The sequence below is a fragment of the Elephas maximus genome, chromosome 3, assembly GCF_024166365.1.
Source record: "Elephas maximus indicus isolate mEleMax1 chromosome 3, mEleMax1 primary haplotype, whole genome shotgun sequence".
Classification (NCBI taxonomy): domain Eukaryota; kingdom Metazoa; phylum Chordata; class Mammalia; order Proboscidea; family Elephantidae; genus Elephas; species Elephas maximus.
The window spans coordinates 200,123,118-200,147,944 of NC_064821.1; the positions used below are offsets into that span (position 1 = coordinate 200,123,118).

Genomic DNA, 24,827 nt, shown 5'->3' on the forward strand with positions numbered 1-24,827 from the left:
CATGTCCTTGCCACATGTAAAACACATTCACCCCATCACAGTATCCCAAAAGTCTTAAATCAACTCCAAGTTCAAAATCTCAACTTCTGAATCATCTAATCAAATATGGGAGAGACTTCAGGCATAGTCCACCCTGGAGCAAAATTCCTCTTCATCTGCAAACCTCTGAAATACCAAGTTACTTGCTTCCAAAGTGCAATGGTGGAACAGGTACAAGGTGGACATTTCCATTACAAATGGGAGAGATTGAAGGAAAGAAGGAATAATAGGCATCAAGTAAAAACCCAGCAGAGCAATTTACATCAGCTCTCAAGCCTTGAAAATAATCCTCTGTTCTCTGAGACCACCTGGGCAATAAGTCTGCCCTCCAGATTGTGGGTGTTGGCCATGCTTTCTGGTTTCTGGGTGGAGGCTCCTCAGCCCTGGGCTTCAGCTCCGCCTTCCAAGCCCACTGGGATGGCAACTCTGCTCTCTTTGCTTTGGTTGGCCCCATTCTCCTGGTTCATTTGAGCTGCGAACCCACCCCCACAGCCCCAGTTCTTCTGCCTCTTGGGCATGGTAGCCCCTCCCTCGCAGTTTTGGGTGGCGGCCCCAACCTCCTGGCATCCTTTAACGGCAGCTCCACACTCTGGAACCAAGTTGGTGAAGATCTGACTCCTTGAAGCCTAGGAGGCGGGGGCCCCACCCTTTGAGATTTAAGAGACAGTGGCCCCACCCTTTGAAACTGAGAAGGTCCTGCTTCCCATGCTCCTTCCAACAGTCCTGCTGATATCTGAGCTGCTTCAGGGGTGGTACTTGTCTTTTCTTGGAGGACATGGCCTGTTTCCTGCCCATGGAATTCCAAAAGGCAGACGGCATTCTTTCCTTTCATTCTTTCTCTGTTCCCTTCAGTCTATGCTGATGGGTTTTCTGCTGTGGTAGCTGGTTAGATTAGATCCGTCAGTCACAGGTTTAATCTCTTTAACAAAAGATTGTGTAGCCACATCCTTGGTAAACATTCTAGGACATGCATCCTTAGCTTGTACAACAGAATTTTCCAAAAATTTAAGCTCTGTTTTCATTTTGCATAGTTCATTAAGTCTATCTCTTTCCATTAGTATTTTACTGAAAGCAGCAAGGAGAAATGGCACAGCCCCTTTAAGATCTTACTTAGACGCCTCATCAGCCAGATATCCGTCACTTACAAGTTCTACCTTCCACCAAACATTCGAACATAATTCAGACACACTGCATAAAAAATATTCCCCTTCTTCCATTGCCCAATCATGTGTTCATCATTTGCTTTTAAACCCTCACCAGAAGCACATTTAGTGTCAACATTTCTAGCAACATTTTGTTACTGGTGCCAAATCTGTCCTTTAAGATGAAAGAGACTTCCTCTATAGCTCTCCTAACTTCCTTCTGAGCCCTCATCAGAACTGCTTTTGATGTCCACAATTCTCCCAATAGTCTCTTTAAGGCAGTCTAGGCTTTTTACTATTAGGCACCCTAAAACTCTTCCAACCTCTACCCATTACTCAAGTCCTAAACCGCTTCCACTTTTTAGGTATCTGTTAGAGCAGCGCCCCACTCTTCCAGTGCCAAGTTCTGTTTTAAAGTTATTTAATGCTGCTATGACAGAAATCCCCCAACGAGTCTGTCAGTTTGTCGTACTGTGGGGGCTTGCATGTTGCTGTAATGCTGGAAGCTATGCTACCGGTATTCAAACACTGGCAGGATCACCCACGGTGAACAGATTTCAGCTGAGTTTCCAGACTAAGACAGGCTAGGAAGAAGGACCTGGCGGTTTACTTCTGAAAAGAATTGGGCAGTGAAAACCTTATGAATAGCAGCAGAACATTGTCTGATATAGTGCTGGAAAGTGAGCCCTCAGGTTGGAAGGCACTCGAAACACGATGGGGGAAGAGTTGCCTCCTCAAAGTAGAGTCTACCTTAATGACGTGAATGGAGTGACGATTTTGGGACCTTTATTTGCTGATGTGGCTCAACTCAAAATGAGAAAAAACAGCTGCAAACATTCATTCATAATTGAAACATGAAATGCACAAAGTATGAATTTAGGAATAGTGGAAATATTCAAAAATGAAATGGAATGCATAAACATTAATATCCTAGGCATCAGTGAGCTGAAATGGACTGGTATTGCGCATTGTGAATCAGAGAGTCACTTGGTCTACTATGCCAGGAATGACAAGTTGAAGAGGAATGGGGTTGCATTCATCGTCAAAAAGAACATTTCAAGATCTACCCTGAAGTACAACACTGTCAGTGATAGGATACTATCCATATGCCTACAAGGAAAACCAGTTAATACCATTATTATTCAAATTTACACACCAATCACTAAGGCCAAAGATGAGGAAATTGAAGATTTTTCCCAACTTCTGCAGTCTGATTGAACATGCAATCAGGATGCATTGATAATTACTGGTGATTGGAATGTGAAAGATGGAAACAAAGAAGAAGTATCAGTAGTTGGAAAATATGGCGTTTGTGATAGAAATGACGCTAGAGAAGGCATGATAGAATTTTGCAAGTCCAACGACTTCTTCATTGCAAATACCTTTTTTCACCAACATAAATGGCAACTATACATATGGACCTCGCCAGGTGGAATACACAGGAACTTAATCAACTACATCTGTGGAAAGAGATGATGGAAAAGCTCAGTATCATCAGTCAGATCAAGGCCAGGGGCCGACTGTGGAACAGACCATCAATTGCTCATATTCAAGTTGAAGTTGAAACTGAAGAAAATTAGAACAAGTCCGTGAGAGCCAAAGTATGACCTTGAGTATATCCCACCTGAATTTAGAGACCATCTCAAGAATAGATTTGACGCATTGTACACTAATGACCGAAGACCATACAAGTTGTGGAATGACATGAAGGGCATCATACATGAAGAAAGCAAGAGTCATTAAAAAGGCTGGAAAGAAAGAAAAGACCAAAATGGATGTCAGAAGAAACTCTGAAATTTGCTCTTGAACACTGAATAGCTAAAGCGAAAGGAAGAAATAACAAAGTAAAAGAACTGAACAGAATATTTTAAAGGGTGGCTCGAGAAGACAAAGTAAAGCATTACAATGAAATGTGCAAATTGCTGAAGATGGAAAACAAAAAGGGAACAACAAGCTTGGTATTTCTCAAGCTGAAACAACCAAAGAAAAAATTAAAGCCTAGAGTTACAATACTGAAGAATTCTATGCGGAAAATATTTAAAGACACAGGAAGCATCAAAAGAAGATGGAAGGAATACACAGAGTCATCATACCAGAACAAATTGGTCATGTTCAAGCATTTCAAGAGGTAGCGGATGATCAGGAACCGATGGTATTGAAGGAAGAAGTCCAAGCTTTGCTGTAGGCATTGGCAAAAAACAAGTCTGGAATTATCAATTGAGATGTTTCAACAAATTGATGCAGCACTGGAAGTGCTCACTCTTCTATACCAAGAAATTTGGAAGACAGCTACCTGGCTAACAGACTAGAAGAGATCCATATTTATGCCTATTCCCAAGAAAGGTGATCCAGTTGAATGCAGAAATCATCGAACAATATCCTTAATATCACATACAAGTAAAATTTTGCTGAAGATCATTCAAAAACAGCTGCAACATATATCAACAGTGAACAGCAGAAATTCAAACTGGATTCAGAAGGGGACGTGGAACCGGGAATATCATTGCTGATGTCAGATGGATCCTTGCTGAAAGCAGAGAATACCAGAAGGATGTTTACCTGTGTTTTATTGACTATGAAAAGACATTCGACTGTGTGAATCATAACAAATTATGGATAACATTGTGAAGTGTGGGAATTCCAGAACACTTAATTGTGCTCATGATGTTACCAAGCGGAAACCCCACGTTCTCACTCGCATGACTCGTATTGGCCAATAAACGAGAGACAGAAGTGGGAGAATAAAAAGGCATCTGTATTTCATCGTACAAGGAAATGGAGTCAGTGCTTACTGCTGCCAAGACTGCTTGCTAAGGGCGGGCAGGCAGGTTACTTTTAAAGGGGTTTACAAGTAGAGAGTTCATACAAGTTAAGTCAGCAACATTCTTAATCATATTATATAACGCAGGCGCAATGGGGTTTACATATAACCTCCAAGCAAAAGCAGGATATAAATGCAAACCTGAGTGGGTCGGGGGAGCCTAGCAAAGGAAACAATTTTGCAATACAACACACTGGGAAGGAAGCCAGGTAAAGAATACAGCACTGTGGAGGTTCTGTCTCACTCCTCCAATTTCTTTTTTGGACAGGTTGGAATTATTTTGCATATTTTCAGAGAGGGGCAAATATTGGATCTAGGCCTTTCATTGTGGCTACTGACCTTGTTGGTTTATAACTATTTACTAAGTATTAAAAGAAAAAGAGTGACTTTTATGCCCTGTTTATGTGAATGTCTCCATAAAAGATTTTTTTTTTTTTTCCAGATTGTGTTAGCTATTGTCTTTATACCTCAGGGCCCAGTTGATGTGTTTTTATCTTTGTGAGTCCAGCTCCAGCTGGGTCACATTCTCTATGCTCAGGGACAGAGAATAATGATTTCAATATTATTTTCTAAATCATTCCCCCTTGTTGATTGGAGATTGGAGGTGATCAATACCTGGACTTAGTTGAGTTCCTAAATGGCGTCCATTGCAGGCTCTTTAAGCTCATGGTGCTGGTTTTCCCTCAATACCATCTGGTTCTTCACCAGGTTATTAAGTAAGAGCGATGTTCTCATCAATCGCATTGCCTAGGTGAGCAGACTCAATGTATATCAACATTTTAGCCTGAAGCCTTCTTTTGCCCTTTTAGGTGTGTAAGACAATAGAAGATGAATTTTATTAAGCCTAATACTATTATTTATTATTTTTTTTTAATACTATTAGGGGAAACCCTGGTGGCATAGTGGTTAAGTGCTACGGCTGCTAACCAAAAGGTCAGGAGTTTGAATCCACCAGGCGCCCCTTGGAAACTCTATGTGGCAGTTTTACTCTGTCTTATGAGTTTTTTTTTTTTTTAATAGGGTTGCTATGAGTCGGAATCAACTCGATGGCAATGAGTTTGGTTTTTTTTTTTTTTTTTTGGTTTTTAATACTATCAGGATGGAGAATAAGACAATTATTATCCCTTGCAGTAGTGATCTAGCCCATGTACTTGTTCCTGATGGCAACCAACCAAATAAATCTCGTGTTTGTAAGAGCATTACAGTGTGCACCCAAGTAGCTTGCTGTCTAATTCTATGTATACCCTGTTCTGCTTCTCCCGTGTTATTTATCCAAATGCAACAAGAGGTATTTGCTACCACACAGACTACACTTTATTGGGCTAATAAAAAAAATTGTAGGGTTATTGTGTTATCTCATGTCACCTTGGCTAATGACGTCAGAGTTTACTGTTGTGTCTTTATCTCATTAGCAACTTTGTCTGCTATTAGTCCCATAGTGATTGATAAATTTCTTAAAGATTTCTGTAATTCAGCTGTACCACAACTAGGAATTAAAGCTACCAACCATACCCTGAGTGTTGGATCAATGGGTTTCTTTTTGACTCTTGTTTTATAGTGTATAACAATTTAACAATTACCTTTTCAATATTTACTACTACCATTACTATGAATGTCTAAAGCTAATGTTAAAGTTCTCAAAGTGTGTTGCCCATGCATTCACCAGGAATCAAACAAGAGATTGCCCACGTAAGCTCACTGTCAGTTGGAAGGGGATCATTTAAAAACAGTTTAGTTGGATCCAGAGCCCTGGTGGCACAGTGGTTAAATGCTACACCTGCTGACCCAAAGACTGGCAGTTCAAATCCACTAGCCGCTCCTTGGAAACCCTGTGGGGCAGTTCTACTCCATCCTATAGGGTTGCTATGAGTTGGACTTGACTTGATGGCAACAGGTTTTTATAGCTGAATCCACCACACACAAAGTTTGTCTAGAGGAAACAGAAGTATAGAAAAATTCACATGTGACAATCCGATTTTCATTAGAGAATACATGATTAACAGGATGATACAGGATGGATCTCTCCGGGAGGCCTTCAGTTAGTCTGTTTAAAACATACTAAGTATTCTTCTCAAGAGTAAGCCGTCTCTCCTTGGTCTACCTATTAACAGCCATCGGTCACTTTCTCAGAAGCAGAAGCGTTACAAAACTGTTTTTATGAAAGAAGAACTTCTAATTCAAGAGTAACAATATCCAAACCCTTTAGTTAAATAATTTAGGAGAAAGGAAGATGGTTTCTTATTACTGAGAAAGTATGACTCTATTAACATCAGCAATATTCTCACATAAAACTCAGTTTCCTTTCATTTACTCGGTCTTATGTAGTTAATTTCTGTTCCATGTGATTCTGGATAAGCCACAGTCAGCTTCTGCATAAGAGTTCTGGAAATCTTGATTAAGTCTAGTCACAGGCCTTTTCATAAGTCCAATATAGTCCATCTTTGTTGAGATACTCTGGCCAAACATTTTCAGAAAATCAGCAAAGTAAAAACTTATCTGCATGACGGAACTTAATAAAAAAAATATGGCCATCATTAATTTATAAAAATAATACTCTCAATAGTGAACAACCTAATGGAAATTAATTATAAACATAAAGTAAAGACCAAATAAAATCAGTTAAAAAAAAAAAAACTTTGGATAAAAATATCTCTAAATATAACCATTAACTGTATTTTTAAAGAGTTTCAGATATAATACATAATAATTTTGAGACTTAATTTTGAGACATAATACCAAGATATACCAAGTCAGGATATGCCAAGAATATACCAAGATTATCAAATCTTTAAATACCTGAATAGTAATAAAAGAAAACTTCGTAGGTAAATGATGTGAATTCTCAATCAAACCATTGGCTTTGATAAAGTTGCCACCAACTTAGCAATTAAGAAATAACAATAAAATTATGACATAATATTATGCTTTTGCTGTCTAATATTAGGCAAAAACACCGGAGGAAATACTAACATGTACAGTTCAAGCCAAAAGGAATCAGGCATTTTTCTTGATTTTGACAATACCTTCCATGTAATTTATTAAAAAAAAACTTTTTAGCACTTTCCTTTTATAAAATTTTTTTGTGGCTTTCCATGAAATTTCAGTGTTGCCAGAAGTTTATTATAGGTCGCCAGAAAACAATATTTAAGTTATTTAACCAAGGATCTTAAAGTAAAAACCTTGGCTTTTTTTCTTTTCTAAAAGCCATGCGGCCTGGTTTTCAGCTGAGGAATCTTATTCTAATGACAGGCTGAACCTCTGCCTTCAGGGCAGATTAAACAAAGAATAAATTAACTCTTCAACTTGGAAACCAAAGAAAATTTTGTCATTTTAACAGCAAGAAACCCAATTCTTTATTCTATATTTTATTTAATGTTAAAGCTCCTAAAAATCTCATAACTTAAACCATTAAACTTGAACAGATAAAATTTATGACCATATCAAATAAATTTCTTTTTAATAAACCTCTTAAAAGTTAAAAGTTGTCTTTGTTGCATACCTCTTATGTTGCATCTCTTTAAATGGCAAACACGAACACACTCATTACCAGACCCAAATATAGATAGATAGATGATAGATAGATAGATTAGATAGGTAGATAGATGATAGATAGACAGACAGACAGACAGACAGACAGACATCCTTTCTCTTGTGGCATAAAAAGCAAAAGTATATAAGCTTAAATTATGACAAATATATATTAACTCAATTTAACAGCACTAAGTTACCTCAAAGGTCTGAGAAATTATTTTAAGCCTGTATATATAAAACTTGGGGTGGGTGGGGATACATAAAACATAAAACTGTTGTTGAAAGAAAGTCTGTTTAAACATTCTAAGTTTTCATTCAATTCTTACTACTTCTCATATTTTCCCAATTTAATTTTAGACCTTAAAGATTTTATTAATCAGCTTTAGAAATCTCAAAGTCTCTGCTCAACTGACCAATTCATTGATATGGCTGTAACTTTAAGTGTCTTGCCAGGACTGGAAACATTTTCCCAGGCCATTTCCGGTGTATTTTATTGCGATTTCTGTATGACCTTGGAGACTAGTGGCTGGGGAGCCCTGATATTTTCCCACCCTATCTATTTCTTGACTCATGGTAGAAGACAAGATCAGGCCATTCGGATTCATTTACATATATTTAAATTGATCCAGGCATTTTGAAAGGCTATCTATCCAGTAAATACCAAAGCTCTTTAGCAATTTTATAAACGAATCTATTAATTCTTGCTAGAGAGACTGGGGGCTGGGGGAGTCATCGCAATTCATTTACATATGTTTAAGTTGACCTAGTAATTTTAAGGGGCAAAAGATAACTAATTTCTTTCACTTTTAGTATTCTGGAACAGCTACTTTTACTTTCAGACAAAAATTATCTTTTTTCCCTAAATAAAACACATTTTTTTAGTAGTACCTAGCTTAAGTAACTTAGAAAGGTTTCGCCTTTAAGATTGACATGGTATAGAATCTTAGTGTACTTTTAAAATAGACCATTTACATAAAAGTTTCTCCAAGTAGCTACTGAATCTAAATCATAAGACAGACACAAAACGAAGTTTTTCTGGACAAGGAAAGAACTGAGGTTCTAAGACAGACTTACAAAACCAACAATTGTCAGGCATAGCTCTAATCTGATACAAGGCAGAAACTCAGACTCAGCAATCTAGGCCAGAAGCAAGCTTTTAGCACAAAAGGAGACAGGGAAACCACATAAACTCAGTGAACAATACCATACAAAACAAAGATATGAGAATCTTAGTTTCTTAAAGTGTATATAGCAATTTTTGGTAAGATTGACTCAATTCAACGGAAAAAACGGGTTCTAGATAAAACTTATTAACTTGCCAGAGCCTCAGATGGAGAAATATTAGATCTTTTGACAAAACCTGAGTATCAAGCATAACCTTCCCAAAGAGAAAAGACAGTAGAAATGAAAGCTCATTTTCCCAAACTGGTCACTAATCTTCCAAATTACTTCCAGTATACTCAGTTTACAGCATTTTAAACTATGAACCGCAAACCAGTGCCTTGGTCGCAGGGGAGGAAGAACCCAGGCTCATTTATCAAAGACGTTAAGCTCTAAGGTTTAAGCTTCTGGTTTTCTTCGTTTTGGATTTAAGTCATTCTGTTAACCACAGACCTAGTCTCTTATTTTAGACCTTAAATATACTAGCTCCTCCAATTGGGAAGTAAAGTATATACTGAAGATTTTAATTTTAACATGGTGATTCTTTATTGAGAAACTATATCATAAAACAGGTAGGGGACTACCATTTCTCCCTGTGAATTTGGCAAAAAAGAACACCATTTTCTAGGTTTTCTCTGAACCACAAGAAGAAACCTAACGGAGAACGCCGTGGGATTTGGACGGTGTTTCGCTTAGACCAATGTGTACCTTGGTTGCACAAGCGTTCCCTTGTGGGTGGCAGGCAGCCTAGTGTTCTAGCCTGTTTCTGGACCACCTTATCCTGTCACAGGAGTCTTTAAGGGTCGTGAGGAGTGCTGGCGACCACCTTAATGGCTTTTACTGGTCAACCCGTGCCTGAATTTTTGCGGCTCATGGTGGCTCAGAGCTCTTTGAAGATAGAGTTACCTCTTTAATCTGGACTTAAAACTGTGGTTCACCAAGGGGTGCTAGATACCACTCTTTAAACAAATGATCGAGCAAAAATCTAAGAAATATTCTCCTTAATCAAACAACCAGTTTTTCAAACAAATATGTCAAACAAAACTTAAGAAAACATGAGAAAAAGAACAAAAAGGATAAACAAAGGCTCATTTTCTGAGAGCACTCACTCCAAGGGTGTTGAAGCGATGTGGAGTGTGAATGCTTGGGTGCAGAGGTTAGGACCTCTCTTTTTGCCGGCTTCTGCTCCTCAGTCCAGGTCTCCTTGAGGTTGACTGGATTCGTGGTTTCAGAATCTCTGAAGCAACTAACTCTTGTACAGTGAAAACACCACAAAGTTTAGTAACGCAAAAAGAAAGATTTTATTTGGCATATGTTCAAAAAGGCAGAAGTGAGAAGCAGACAAGCATGCTGCCAGAGCCACCTCTTTCCAAGTATCTGTTCGTGGTTCTTAAGGACACATCTCAGTAGGCCGCGTTTTGGGATCCCTTGGATGTTCTCCATTCTCTAGATACACACACTTACACACTCACACAACCTACTCCAGTGCACCAGCTTAACAGGTACCTGAGCCTCTTATGCCCTCAGTGGGCAATTCCTACCACTCCTTGGGATTCTCCTAAGGTCTTACCTAGGAAGTACTCTGTTATCTCCCAAATAACCTCAGATTTCTAATGCCCTCAATGGTCAATTTCTCCCACTTTTTGGGTATCTTCTAACGCTTTACCTAGGCACTTAACAAACAACCCAGGTGCATTTCACGTCTCTCACAGAGCCATCATTTGGGTCCTGGGGGATTGGCTTTCAAAGCTGCTCCAAGGTCTCTAGGAGAAATCTCCTGGTGGCGCCAGACATTGGCGCTGTTCCGTTTTCCAATCCCCTTGTGGAATCAAGCAGATGCCCCTGGCTGGCTTGCCAGAAATGTTACTGAGTGGAAACCCCAGGTTCTTACTCGGTATGACTCATATTGGCCAATAAACATGAGACCGGGGTGGGAGAACAAAAAGGCACCTTTATTTCATTGTACAAGAAAATGGAGTCAGTTGGTGCTTACTGCTGCCAAGACTGCTCGCTAAAGGTGGGGAGATAGGTTACTTTTGAAGGAGTTTACAAGTAGAGAGTTCATACAAGTTACATCAGCGACTTTCTTAATCAGACTACGCAGGAACAGTGCGGTTTATATATAACCTCCAAGCAAAAGCAGGATTCAAATGCAAAGCTGACAAGTAGGGGCAGCCTAGCAAAGGAAACAATTCTGCAGTACAACACTAGAGGGGAGGAAGCCAGGTAAAGGATACAGCGCTGTGGGTGTTCTGTCTCAATGAGGAAACTATACATAAATCAAGAGGTAGTAACTTGAACAGAACAAGGAGATATTGTATTATTTAAAGTCAGGAAAGTTATGCGTCAGGGAGTCAGGGTTGGATCCTTTCACCATACCTATTCATTCTGTGTGCTAAGCAAATAATGCGAGAAGCTGGACTGTATGAAGAAGACCAGGACGTCGGGATTGGAGGAAGACTCATTAACAACCTGCGTTAAGCTGATAACACAACCTTCCTTGCTGAAAGTGAAGAGGACTTGAAGCACTTACTGACGAAGATCAAAGACCACAGCCTTCAGTATGGATTACGCATTCAACATAAAGAAAACAAAAATCCTCACAACTGGACCAATAAGCAACAACATGATAAATGGAGAAAAGATTGAAGTCGTCAAGGATTTCATTTTACTTGTCTCCACAATCAACACCCATGGAAGCAGAGGTCAAGAAATCAAAAGATGCCTTGCATTGGGCAAATCTGTTGCAAAAGTCCTCTTTAAGAGTTGAAAAGCAAAGACGTTACCTTGAAGACTAAGGTGCACCTGACCCAAGCCACGGTGTTTTCAATCCCCTCATATGCATGCGAAAGCTGGACAATGAATAAGGAAGACCAAAGAATTGATGCCTTTGAGTTGTGGTGTTGGCGAAGAATATTGACTATACCATGGACTGCTAAAAATGAACAAATCTGTCTTGGAAGAAGTACAACCAGAATGCTTCTTATAAGCAAGGATGGTGAGACTGTGTTTCACATACTTTGGACATGTTGTCAGGAGGGATCAGTCCCTGGAGAAGGACATCATACTTGGCAGAATACAGGGTCAGCAGAAAAGAGGAAGACCCCAACGAGATGGCCTGACACAGTGACTGCAACAACGGGATCAAGCATAACGATTGCGCGGATGGTGCAGGACCGGGCAGTGTTTTGTTCTGTTGTACATGGGGTTGTTGAGAGACGGGGCTAACTGGATGACACCTAATAACATCAACATGACAGAAATAATACAAGTGGGAGTCTTTAAGAAACAGAAATTTATTTTCTTACAGCTCAGGAGGCTAGAAACCTGAATTTAGGGTGCCCGGCTCTCAGGGAAAGCTTTCTCTCTCTGTTGGTTTAGAGGAAGGTCCTTGTCTCTTTGAGCTTGTGCTCCTGAGCTATCTTCATGTGGCTTAGCATCTCTCTTCCCCCAACTATTCAGGTGAGAGGATGAGGAAGACTTAAAATTGATCACCAAATTTGTCAAAATATGCATTGTTAATGCCTTTTGACAGGAGTGGTTTCAGTGGCGTGATGGGGATAGAGGCAGGATAGGAATGAGTTGAAGAGAGAATGGGAGCTACTGGAGATGTTTTTATTGTTAGGTGTTGAGTCGATTTCAACTCATATCAATCCCATGCGACAGAGTAGGACTACCCCTTAGGGTTTTCCAGGCTGTGATCTTTAGGAGAGCAGATCACAAGATCTTTCTTCCAAGGAGCTCCTGTGTAGGTTCGAACTGGCAACCTTTTGGTTAGTAGCCCAGCACTTAGCTGCTGCATACCCTAGATTTGTTCAAGGAATTTTGCTATAAAGGGAACTTGAAAAATGGGGCAGTAGCTGGAGGTATTCGAACATGGAAGGTATTAGAACATATTACGTGTAGGAGGGTATTTTCTATGTGTTGTATTTTTTCCTATGATTACCGATTAATTTTGTTTACAGTGTATTTATAGCCATTTAAGGATTTTATGTACTTAAAGGCCTTTCCCATCGGAGATTAAACAAATATTCTTCTAACATATGTTTTGTTTTGTTTTTTACATTTAGATTTTATTTTTGTAAATGCCATGAGATAAAGATCTTACTTTGTATTCTTCCAGACTTATAGCCAATTGTGCCGATACCTTTTTATTAAATAATGTATTCTTTACCACTGAATCAAAATGCTATTTTTATAATATGTTCCCACATTTATTTGTATGTTTCTGGACTCTGTACTCTGCTCCACTGATCTATTTGTCTAGACCCGTTCCTATTACCCTGTTTGATTATAGTAATTTTATAGTAAGTTTTAAAATCTGGTAGGGTAAGCGTCTCATTATTATTTTTCTGGTTCAGGGTGTTCCTGGCAATTCTTGCATGTTTATTTATCCATATGGACTTTAAAACCGTTTAGTCCAGTTCCAAAGGCGTGCACTGGAATTCCCAATGAAATATTACTGTTATCGGTAGAGAAGAACAGATAAGTTTATTCTATTAAGTCGTCCTTAATATGGTGGAACGCATGTCTTTTTATTTATTCATGTTCTATGTATGCCTTTTAATAACTTTTATAATTTTCTCCATACAGGCACTGTACCTTTCTTGTTAATTTTGTATTTTATTCCTTTTGCCGTTAATGAGCTCCTCTCCCCCCACACCCCTTTTTTATTTTCAGCTAGATTTCTTGTCTTAGATTTCAGTAAATATATCTTGTAATCACATTACCAAACTGACTTATTAGTTCAATAGCCTTCTAGTGGAATCTTATGGATTTTCTAAGAAGGCAGTTATATTATCTGCAAGTAAAGACGATTTTTTCTTCTAATAGATATACAGGTTGTTTCTTGTTGGCTCATTACACTAAATTCTTCACAACAATGTTGGATATTATTAGCTGTAATGGATATACTGTCTCTTTTTCTATTTTAGTGGCAATACCCCCGGTGTTTCATGTTGATTTTTTTTTTTATTAAAAAAATTTGTTCTGTCATGTTTAGATAATTTCTTTATGATTATTTCTGTTGTACTCAGAGTATTTTTTTAGGAATGGCTACTGAGTTTTACCATTGTTTTGACTTTAAAAAAAATAATAATAATAACCATGTTTTTTCCCTAGGTTAATAAAATAAATTTTGTTAGTAGATCTCCCAGTACTGAACCATTCTTGCATTCCCAGAATAAACTCTTTACAGTCATAATGTATTATTTTATTAACTCATTATAGAATTCTATTTGCAAATGCTTAATTTAGAATTTTTGAGTGTATATTCATAAATTAAATTGGGTCGCAATTTTTTTTGAGGTTAATGTGGGAAAAGGCTTTTAATAAATATAAGAAAATAAAATTTAAAAGATAAAATAGCCAACTCAAGGTGCCCATATGCCTGGTCAAAATTAATGTCACCTCCTATTAATAAAGCACTGGGGATTCTGAATGATGAATTTAAAAGTGCAATTGAAAGGTTCCCATGTAACAATGCCATTCCCCTTTACTTGAGTTATCATTTTAGACTTTATTTAATGTTTTGTTGAGGAGGAAAAGAAAAGGATGGGGTTTACATCGTTGAGAATTGTGGAAAAAGGGCACAGTCCTAGATAAACCCATGGAAGTGTGTTGTGCTTGTGAAAATGCATTGTGGAAAGGTTGCAGAATTCTGTTCCAGGATACCAGGAGTTCTGATAGAATCAAACTATTGAAACAATAGTGTAAACCAAGTTGATAAAAGGCAGGTGGCTGATAATTTTTAGCGCAAAGGTGTAATTAACTGAGAGCTTTTTTTTGGGTTATGCTAAATCTCAGTAGTAACAACAACCCATTTGACCCTCATAACAGCCAGGAAAGTTAAGCAGGGCACCCACCTGCAACTATCTAATGGATAATGGACAGCTTAGCAACTCAACTAATAAGAAATTGTTAGCTTAGGTATTCCTGACCTTGAGTTATGACTAAGCTTCCTGTCCGACCTCAAAAAAGCCATATAGACTCAACTAACTTTTATATTAAAAATGAATTCAGATTAATCTTTCTTTTTAAAAAAGTGGTAGACACCCCTTGAAATAAATGGAAGCACTCCAGTTTTGGCAGAGCTAGCTTTAAAAATCATATCTTTAGCCTCTTAACAAGGAGAAGAAGTGACTTGTGGGAGTCTTGTTTTTCTGCCATCAGTTCCCCCAGGGAGAAATGATACGTATTGTTTTTCCATAATCATTTTAGGATTCCAGGACATTAATGGTGTACCTAAACTGGTATACCAGCAAGCTAGCTAAAGAGGTATACCAGTATACCCAAAATGGTGTATCAACAAAAGAAGCCATGGGTGTTTAGAAAGGTGAGTGGGATTTGTGCTAGTTTGTAAAGTATACTCCTTTAGGCAGGAGCTAGCAACATCTACAAGGGGCTGACCCTTCGTATCTCTTAGTTATATATCAATTTATGGTTTGCAAGTTTCTATAACACACGATCTCACTTGATTCTCACATAAGTTCTGGGAACTAAACAAGGCAGGTCATCATCATCTCAGTTGTTTACAAATATGGAAACAAGTTTACCAAAGTCAAGTAACATGTCCTGGGTCACACAGCTAATGAGTGACTGAGATGTTTAAGAATTGCTGTGGAGTTGATTCCAAGTCATGCTGACTCCGTGTGTTACAGAGAACTGCTCCATAGGGTTTTCTTGGCTGGAATCTTTATGGAAGAATTTCTTCCATAGTGTTCCTGGGTGGGTTCGAGTCGCCAACCTAGCTTAATACATATAAACTTATTGGATATTTGCTGACTGTATGAATGCATCTTCTAAGCCTATTTCAGAGTACTTTCCACTATACTATATATGCCTAAACCATAAAACTTAACTCTTGAAAATTGAAACCAGCTAATGAGAAGGAGACCTGGGGGATGGGAAATGATATGAAGAGGTGGGAGACTGAGGGTGAGATGAGGGGCAGGGATTATTCCCTGGAGGACAAGGGAATGAGACATAGAGGCAGCAGCTTTTGGAAATGTCAGTCTTTATTAAACATTTAAGGACATTTGGGGGTTTGAGAAGAAATATACAGAATGTAGAAAAATCCTAAGAATCCCCTGTGGCCGGGAGTGTAGCCTCTTCCCTTCCCCCTCCCCCATTTCCCATTTGTTTTTCCTGCTTTCAGTTGGTTGTTTAAAAGCAATTTCTTAAGGGTCGCTTGCCCCCTCTTCCACCTCCTGGCCTGTGAGGATCCATTGTCCCTCTGTCCTTTCCCAAGATCCGTAGTCCCAGAACTGTTCTCCAAAGGGGTCAGAGGGCACCAATCCTGTGGCTGAGGTTGAGGCTCAGGGGCCCTACTGCTTGGGCTGGCTCTCCATTAAGGACTTAATGGGGGTGGGGAATTGCAAAAGCCACATGACGTCATTGGTTCTCAGTCATGGGGGGCGGGGCAGATCATGAGCACAGGTAAAAAAAAAAATGAATGGATTGAAAAATAAAAAATAATCAACAACCTAAATAAACCTTGAAGGAGACTCTGATCTGGGTGATTGGGGTGTTGTTAGCTGAGATGACAGAGTATGGGGTTGGGCCACCTGATGCAGGGGCTGAGCAGACAGGAAAGAGCCAGAGGGACAGGCTGGGTGCAAGGGAAGGGAATGCCAGGTGGCCTGGAGTTGGGGAGTGCATAATCAAGGTCCCTTTCTTCTCGGTGCCGAAGAGACAGGCACCAAACACACAGTCCTTAGGGCTGGGGTAGGTGGGTAGAATCAGGCTTTGGGCTCTCAGAGAGCCGGGGTTGAAGGTGGAGGAGAATAGGAATGATTGGGGAATGGATTTTGGAATGAAACTTACATCTCAAAAGGAGGAGAAAGGGGGGCAGGGCTGAGGAGCAAGGGAGAAAAGCACCTAGACGGGGGTAAGAGGAGCCTAGGTCCCCGTGTTCTGCAGGGCCCGGGGAGGGGGTGGTGATCACTTGTCCGAGTCCAGGCCCATCATGTTCTTGAGGGCATTTTTGAGGCTGGTTCTGCTGGGGGACTTGACAGCAGGGCGGAGCTCTGAGCTGGGCTCATCCTTCTGTAGCTCCATCTCGATGACCACCACCTTTTTAGACCTTCTGGAGGGCTCCGCCTCTGTCCCCCGATCCCCCGCCCGGCCCGCTAACCGCTATTTCTTATCTTTGCGAGACTCCCCCAGCCCCTTGGGCTTCTTCTCGCTGACAGCTTTGGTGCTTCTGGTGTGGTCCAGCATGGCGTACAGGACTGGCGTCTGGGGGGGAGGGGTGCACACATCAGTCACCGGCCAGGGGGCCTTAACTAGGCCCATCCCACCCCTCACTGCTGCCAGGGCTCTCCCCGGCTGGTCGGGGCCCCAAGTCCAGCTAACCTGCCGGCCGCGCTTAGTGTCCTTTCCAGGCTTGTGCACTTTCCCTTTCTCCATGGCACTGCAGGTAAAGAGAATGCTGTGGGTTTCGCCCCACCAGAGCCGGGAGCCCCTCGCAGAGGGAACACAGTTTCCTTCTTCCTTTGGCCCTCCCACCACCGACTGGAGTAGTCTCCGCCCCGATGGGGGATAGTCGGGTTGAGGGCCGGGGAGTCTTGCTCTGCCCCTTACCTGAGCCTCCTCTGCAGGGCGGCCTGCCTGCGTTGCCAGCAGTACCGCACCACGTAGAAAAGCAGCAGCAGCAACAGCACCACCCCCAGGACACCCCCGATCACAGCTCCCAGCACCACCCCGTACCTAGTTGGCACTGGGAGAGGAGGGGAAAGAAGTGAGGGAATGAACAGGGCCTGCATCTTTAGTTCCCAGCCCCCACATCTATTCCCTGTGGTTGAGAATTTAGGCCCGTGGCTGCTCTCCGCCCACCCCCCCAGAGTCTGAAGGGCACAAGGCCCGGCTTTTTGCCTCTTCCCCCAGCCTTTCGATTCTGTCCTCTCAAGGCCTTGGGCTGCTTGGTACTGCCTCCCTGATTCCCGTCGCCCATTTTCTCTCACACCTTTTTCAAAGACGTAGAGCGTGACCTGAGAGGTCTTGCCCACTATGTCCGGTGGGTTTTTGACGTCACAGGTGAAAGTGCCGTTGTCACTATAGTCCAGGTTGTGTATGACAATGGAACCATCCTTCCATTGAGGGTCCCCTACCCACTGGATGCGCTCTTTGAAAGTCCCCACTTCGTCGATGTAGGGCTGCCCCTTGGCATAGTGGAAGATCTATGAGGAATGAGGGGAAAGCATGTGAGAGGCCCTCATGATCACAGGGCTATCAAAGCTTAGCTCTGGCCTTAGGGAGAGGGATTCTAAGCTGAAGAGGGTGGCTGAGGACTGTGGGAGGTGGGGGGGGGGCAACTGTGTAGATAGGCCCTGGCCAGGGTGACAAAGATTGCCACTTACCTTGCCAAAGTTGAGGTTATGGTTCAAAAAGGATTTCTCCCTCCTTAACCCAATTTCTCTTTTCTGTTGTTCTTTGAAGCACCCTTTTTCCCTTCTTGCCAGTTATTCACCCCCAGGACACCCCTGGGTGCTCACCGAGATGGCATCGCGGCCCCCTTCGGGCTGGTAGCGCCAGGTGAAGGAGATGTCATCTGAGACCCACTCACTGGACCAGAAGGAGCAGTGTAGGGTCACCCGAGAGCCCACTTCGCCATGGACCTCCTTGTCCGTGTAAACCACAATGGCCTGGGCAGGGGACAGCACTGCAAGCACAGAGCAGGAATCAGATACACCACGAATGGGGCCCAACCAGGGATATAGAGGAAGAGAGAGCAACAGGAAGTCAAGAGCTGAGTGACAGGTCAGTGGTCATAACAAAGCCTTGGGCAGAAACAATCAGTTCTGTGGCCCAAATATCTCTAGACTAATGGAATAAACCACTTGCTCCATCAACTCAATTCAGAATCACAGCAACCCTATAGGACAGACTAGAACTGCCCCACAGAGTTTCCAAGGAGCAGCTGGTGGATTTGAACTGCCAATATTTTGGTTGGCAGCTGAACTCTTAACCACTGTGCCACCAAGACTTAAATCCTGTGTTAGGTCAAGCTTTTCATCGTGTTCTATAGAGGGCATCAACAGTAACAGGATTCTCTTGAAAGCTTCCAGAGGTTGGATTCCATTTTCAAGTCTCACTTTCCCTTTGGGTATCTATTAAAGCCTTCCCTTAGGCATGAGCTTTAAAACTTATTTTTATCTCTCATAAATTATATAGGCAAAACATATGGCATTCATTCTATGAATTATTCAAGCAATAGAGATAAAGCTAAAGTCTCCTTGATACCCCCCAATCAATTTTCTTCCTGTAGTCCCTCCCAGATACAACCACTATTATCAATTTAGTGTGTATCCTTTTCTTAAGTGTATATATATTTCTGCAGGAAATAGTTTGTTCACTGGAATTTTCTTTTTCTTATTTATGTTGCATTATAATCTACATATTTTTTTCTGCTTAAGAATATATGTATCTGAGGGTGCTTTCCATGTTGATTCATACAGACCAATCTTATTTTTAACAGCTCCATAGTATTTCACAGTATGGCAGACTCAAGTTTCTTGTAGAAAAAAAAATGGAGATAATTGGAGAATGTAAGTCTTCTTCCTCGGTCCAACTCTCCCTCACTGCTAAATCCCCAGTTGCCATACAGCCTACTCTTGACTGGGGTCAGGGAGGGAAGGACCTCACACCCTGCATCAGCTGTGATGCAGAGCAAGGCCCCAAGCCCAGAACTCAGATGACTCTGCATGTGAGCCCTCTGTGGTTGGGCCCTGCTCACCCTCCCCAGCCATTCTGGCCCAGTGCCACTCCCAAGACACACCCACACAAAGAAGGCCATTCCAGGGAGACTATGTGTGTGGGCTGGCCCTTGGGTGGGGACGACTGTAGACCCTTTTGTTCTACGGGAGAGGGAGTGGGCAACCAAACAGAGCCCCACTGTCCGACCAATGTTGGGGCTGATGCCACCTATTTCCATGGTCCTAATCTCCCACCTCAGCATACAATATCATTGACTCACCTCCTGGGACCCCTGCCTTAGAGCCTTCCTGAGAATCCCAAATGTTTAACACAGGTGGCATTCCATTGGATCTTGTTTATATTCCTCCTATTATAATATCAATCATTGCCCTTTTCAGTTCTGCTCAATGGTTCTATAAATAGGGCAGTTGCTGGGACAGAGCTCCCTCTCCTTCTTGAACTCCAAGATTCCTTCTCCCCGTTTCTCTCACTGTGCCCTTTTCCAACTCCCTATCCTTAACATTTTCTCAGGATGTCCCAGAACAGACTAGAGGAGTCTAAGTTCGTTCAGGGTTTAGGACTCAAGGAACTGACAGCAGAGAACCTTGGACATTTTGAGCAAGGTTGGCTCCCCCCAGCTTGCCTACTGCTCACCCATTGTACTAGGCTTCAGGACAGTTCAGAGAAGGGAGGATCCTTTCAAGTAGCCTTGCTTTGACCTTCTCTTGCTTACCCAACATCTGCCATAGGCAAGGAAGTGGCTGGTCAATATATGAAAGAAGACAGCTTTAGAGGGCTAAGATCCTAGAATTTCCCTTCTACTCCACTCATCCACATAATAGAAGATGTAGCCACAGAGACAAGCCAAGGCACCAAGAGACGTAGGATCTGAGGAGCTGGGACCACAAACCTTGGGCTTCCTTGTATTTTCTTTTCTGGGAAACTAAGTTAGATATCACTTGCATTGCTGGTGGATGAGCAAGGACCAGAATCCAGGGGTCTGATCCTGCTCCTTTCCATGTCTTAAAACTGCTTCCTACCAGGCTCTCCACACATGGCTCTGTGGGCACTTTGCTGGTCCTCAACCGGGGCCCAGCTATGTCTACTCAGGGAAGTCTCTACAACCACTCTCTTTTACCATCTCTCTTCACAGAATACCTTTACCGCCTCCCACCAAACCATATTTTTTCCTCTCTCTAAATATATTATCTCCTTCCTGCTCCTGCTTCCTCTTTCTTTGACTGCAGTGGGGGGAGCAGTGAAGGCAGCATTGAATAAAGGCCTTGAGGTGGGAAAGTTGCAGAGAGACCACCTGAGCTTCAGGGCTCCCAGACTGGGGTGGATCCACTTACCCAAAGAGAAGAGCAGCACAGCCAGGATAGGGCTGGGGCTGGACGAGGGAGCCCCAGGAGCCATAGCTGGGCCAGGGGCTAAGGCCCGAAGCATCTGCGGGGTTGGGAGAGTGGGGGACAAGGAACTGAGCGGGGGTTCCTGGAACCCGCTTAAAATCCCCTGGGGCCCCAGCATGAGGGGGCCGTCTTGAGTCAGTAACCAATTGCAGCCTGGTATGTGCAGTTGAGAGGTGGTAGGGAGGGGGGGCAGAGTACAGGGAGCAGAAGGGGCATTGTGTGCTCTGGGTGGAGGGGTGGGGGGACACATACCACCCCATACACAGAGGGCTTTGTGTCCACTGGCCTCCCCTTGCCCCAGGCTGGAATGTTGGGGGGTGGTAAGGGAAAAGGACAGAAAAAGGGATACAGACATACTTCTCTGAGGGATAGATGGGCAAGGGAACCTGAATCCTAAGACCATGAAAAGGGATTCCCCTCCTAGGCTTCCCTACAATTCTAGGTGCTAAAGGTAGGTTTCCGCCAGAGAACTCTGAAAACATGATAGCCCTTGTTAACCCTGAACATCATGAGCTGTACTACAGGCTTCTGGAGGTGACCAGGTCCTTTGGGAGTCATTTCTTTTTATCTCCTGGAATCCTGGGTGATTCTTCTCAGAAAACTTCCAGGGAAGAAGCCCCTGACCTTTCCCTCTTTGTCAGGACGTTCTTCAATGTCTCATGCCACAGGTTAAGCCCGTTTCAATTTATAGCAAGGTAACAGAAGTGTATTGAATGCCAGCTATACATAAGGTATAGGGCTGGGGGTAATAGCAAGAGGAATAAAAATTAAGTCCCTCCCTCAAGGAGTTTAAATTCTAGTTTGGGGAGGCGGAGAGGGGAGGATCAGAGAACAACATCAACAACCAACTACAATAAATACGATGCTTGCTACAGTAGACTAATAAATGGCTGGGAGTACAAAGGAGGGCACGCACAGCTGCAACATCAGAAAGATTGAGTAAGTTACATAAAAGAGATCAAAAACAAAAATAAATTTCATTTAAAAAATGAAGTTCAGAGGAAGGGGTAGTTATATCTAGGAGGCAATATTAGATATGGCCCAGCCTTGAAGGATGAGTGCCATTCTGAAAAGAAGGAATAGGTATGGAGGGTGTCCAACTAGATGGAACAGCAAAAGTAAGGGTAAAGAGGTGAGAAAGTATGTGTAGGTTTGTGGAGTGTTGTGCATATTCAGGGCAGATCTTGTGTCATTCACTTCGACTTGATTTGGGGGAACTTGAAGGGGCATAGTAGGAAGCAAGCCTGGACAGGAAAGTTGAAGCCAGTTTGTGAAGGGCCTTGAGTGACATATTAAGAGGGTGGCTTCAATTTGGTACATACTAAGAATTTCCTACCCCACCTTTGGGGTGGGGGTAGGAATGGGAGCGTCTACATGGTTAGAGCCAAGTTATAAGACAAATCTGGCCGGAAAAGTCTTTCATCCCAAAGCCCTCCTGGCTGCTGTTTCCCTCCTTGGGATCACCTGAAAAGATTTTACGTTTACTGAACTTCTCATACTTCCATCTGGAATTGTTCTCCCTTCTCTCTTTCCCTTCCTTCACTTCCAAACCAAACTCACTGCCAAGTTGATTCTGACTCATAGCTGCCCCATAAGATTTCCAAGAAGCAGCTGGTGGATTCAAAATGGTTAGCAACCATGCTCTTAACCACTGTGCCACCAGGACTCCTCCTTCACTCCAGGCCTTGACTTTTCCTAGACCCTGCTTCTCCTTCCTGTTACTTTTAAGATAAGCCCTGTAGATAAGGGGCTTGACTTAATGCTTGACCTGAATTTCAGTGTGCTTTATTTCCATCAGTTATGAGCTCTAGAGGTTAATTTGAGAGGGGAGGCTACTGTGTTCCTGCTGTAGGACCATTGCAGGCTCACCCCTGAAGCCACAGACACCTGGTGTCTTTCCTGGCACCTCTTTAGATCACAGTCCTGGTGGAGCCGATGATTAGTATTAGATTTGGGTTTTGGAGGTCTAAACATGGGGCTTGACCATAAAGCAAAATCATCACCATCAACAAATGTTTACAGGATGGTTTAGTTAATTTTTGAGCCTTGGCATCCTCCCAACCCCCATTGCCCAGCTGTAAGGAGTCACTTCCTCCTTATCCATCCACCCATTTTTATATATACCCCTTCCATGGGATTGATACTTTATTTGTTGTATTTATTTCTTTATGTACTGATCCTGCTATAAGCTTTTCGAGAACAATATATGTGTCTGCATTTTTCTATCCCCTGCAGCACTTTTCAGTCTCTGGCAAAAAGTCTCTAAACATGTGTTAAATGGGATTATTTAAGGAGCTAAGTGGAAGAGGCATTCACTGGATTTCTTAATGTGAAGCTCCAGAGGGCCAAATCAGGATCCATGACTAGAAGTTCAAGAGCAGAAACTCTATTTTGATATAACAATTTTCTACTGTTTTAACCTGTTCAGGAAATGGAAGCTGTTTTCTGAGGTACCATCACTGAAGGTGTTGGAGCAGAAGCTTGAAGATCAGCTGTCAGAGATGTTGCAGGGGAGATCCCTGCACTGGATGGAAGATCGGACAGGACAGCCTCCAAGGTCCCTCGCAATCTTAAAGTCTATTAAGGTGATTTCTTTGTTAAGCATTATAAAAATGCAAAAATAGGGTCATTTATTTGATGCAGAAATAAATGAATTTGTGTTATTTAAATCCTGAGAAGAAAAGTGCCCCACACCATCACCCAGTGCCCTCGAGTCGATTCCGACTCATAGCGACCCTGTAGGACAGAGTAGAACAGCAACCCTATAGGACAGAGTAAAACTGCCCCATAGAGTTTCCAAGGAGCGCCTGGCGGATTTGAACTGCCAACCTCGTGGTTAGCAGCCGTAGCACTTAACCACTACGGCACCAGGGTTTCCGAAATGGAAATAAGACTTGAATATTAATATCACTTAATATGTTTTATTGTAGAATAGGAGCTGCTCTGGGCTACTCCCCCATCCCCAACCAAAAAAGACTCAGGAACTTTTGCATTGTTCCCTTTTCACTTTCTCTTATTTCCCCTTAAGTCGCAAATGTCCTTCCTGCAATTGATTCCTGTGCTTGGGTTCCTCAAAACTATTTACGTATATAAATAAAAGCAGGTTCTCCATTCCCCCACCCTAGGTTCTTCGAGCTGTGGGTGTTGCCCACATAACACTGAAACAAGGAACAAGAGAATGTTGTCTTTGGCTAGTGGGCGTCTAGTTCAGGCGGCATCTCAAGCCCAGGAATTGTGGCGCATAAAGCTAATCGAGTTAGTTGGAGGTGACTCCTTGTGCTTGGGAATGGTGGTCTGTGAGGTTCTCTCCTCCGCAGCCCCTCCTCACGCCCCCCAACTCAGGTCTCAACTTATGTTACCTTTGTATAGGAGAAGCTTCATATTAGAACAGGAGGGGGCCAAAGTATCTTTTTCCCCCGAGTGTCTCAGCCGACCTTTATTTATCAAGACGTTTTTAGGCCGACCTGGGCAGGAGGGAGTGAGAAACTGAGATTGAGAAGTCCTCGGTGAAGAAGCTGGGAGAGTCAGCTTTTCATACGATACAAAATGAATCTCTAAGCAGGTGAAATGCAGACTGCAGATTTTGAACCACAGGCAATTCTGCCGGAATCCTGGCAATTTCGGTAGCAGTCAGCCGAGGAAGACGGAAGCGGACGACATATTACTAAACCAGCGAGGCCCCTGAGCAAAGAGGCGCCGAACAGGCTCTCGATCCCTTTAAAGCGCCCCAAGCGGTCACATGACAGCAGCACCGCTCTTCTTCCTCCTCCGCCCTCTGGCCGCCGGGCCGCCTTGCGTCACTTCCGTCCAGTCCGGGATCCAAGATGGCAGCTCTCCTGCTGAGGTGACTTTAATGTGGGTGGGGCTGGGAGTCGGTGCCCGCGGTCTTCGTTCGGGAGACCTGAACTGGCCCTGCACGTTTTGTTGACAGCGCTTTAGCCTGTGACTGGGCCGGGGAAGATCTATGGGTGCGGCGGCCACGCGCTCTGGACCCTAGGGGCACTTTCCTCTAGCCGCTTCGGGGCGCCC

At 42.6% G+C, this 24,827-nt stretch overlaps 2 protein-coding genes across 3 annotated transcripts in view; one reads left to right on the plus strand and one right to left on the minus strand.

Moving 5' to 3' along the window:
* SDHC (succinate dehydrogenase complex subunit C) overlaps positions 1–24,827 on the plus strand; it is a 129,448-nt gene that overhangs the window by 57,726 nt on the left and 46,895 nt on the right. The window contains exon 1 of one of the 2 annotated variants that reach the window (XM_049881057.1): positions 24,590–24,642. The exons of the other annotated variant lie outside the window; for it this stretch is intronic. Within the exon in view, the coding sequence (XP_049737014.1) occupies positions 24,623–24,642 (20 nt within the window). The 5' untranslated portion in view covers positions 24,590–24,622. Of the gene's footprint in view, positions 1–24,589; positions 24,643–24,827 lie in introns of those variants that run through there. 2 annotated transcript variants of the gene reach the window in all.
* MPZ (myelin protein zero) lies at positions 15,713–20,842 on the minus strand. Its single transcript, XM_049881055.1, is given in 6 exon segments — positions 15,713–16,932; positions 17,050–17,107; positions 17,278–17,413; positions 17,660–17,873; positions 18,189–18,355; positions 20,742–20,842. Coding segments are annotated over 6 exon segments (966 nt in total). The 5' UTR covers positions 20,836–20,842; the 3' UTR covers positions 15,713–16,635.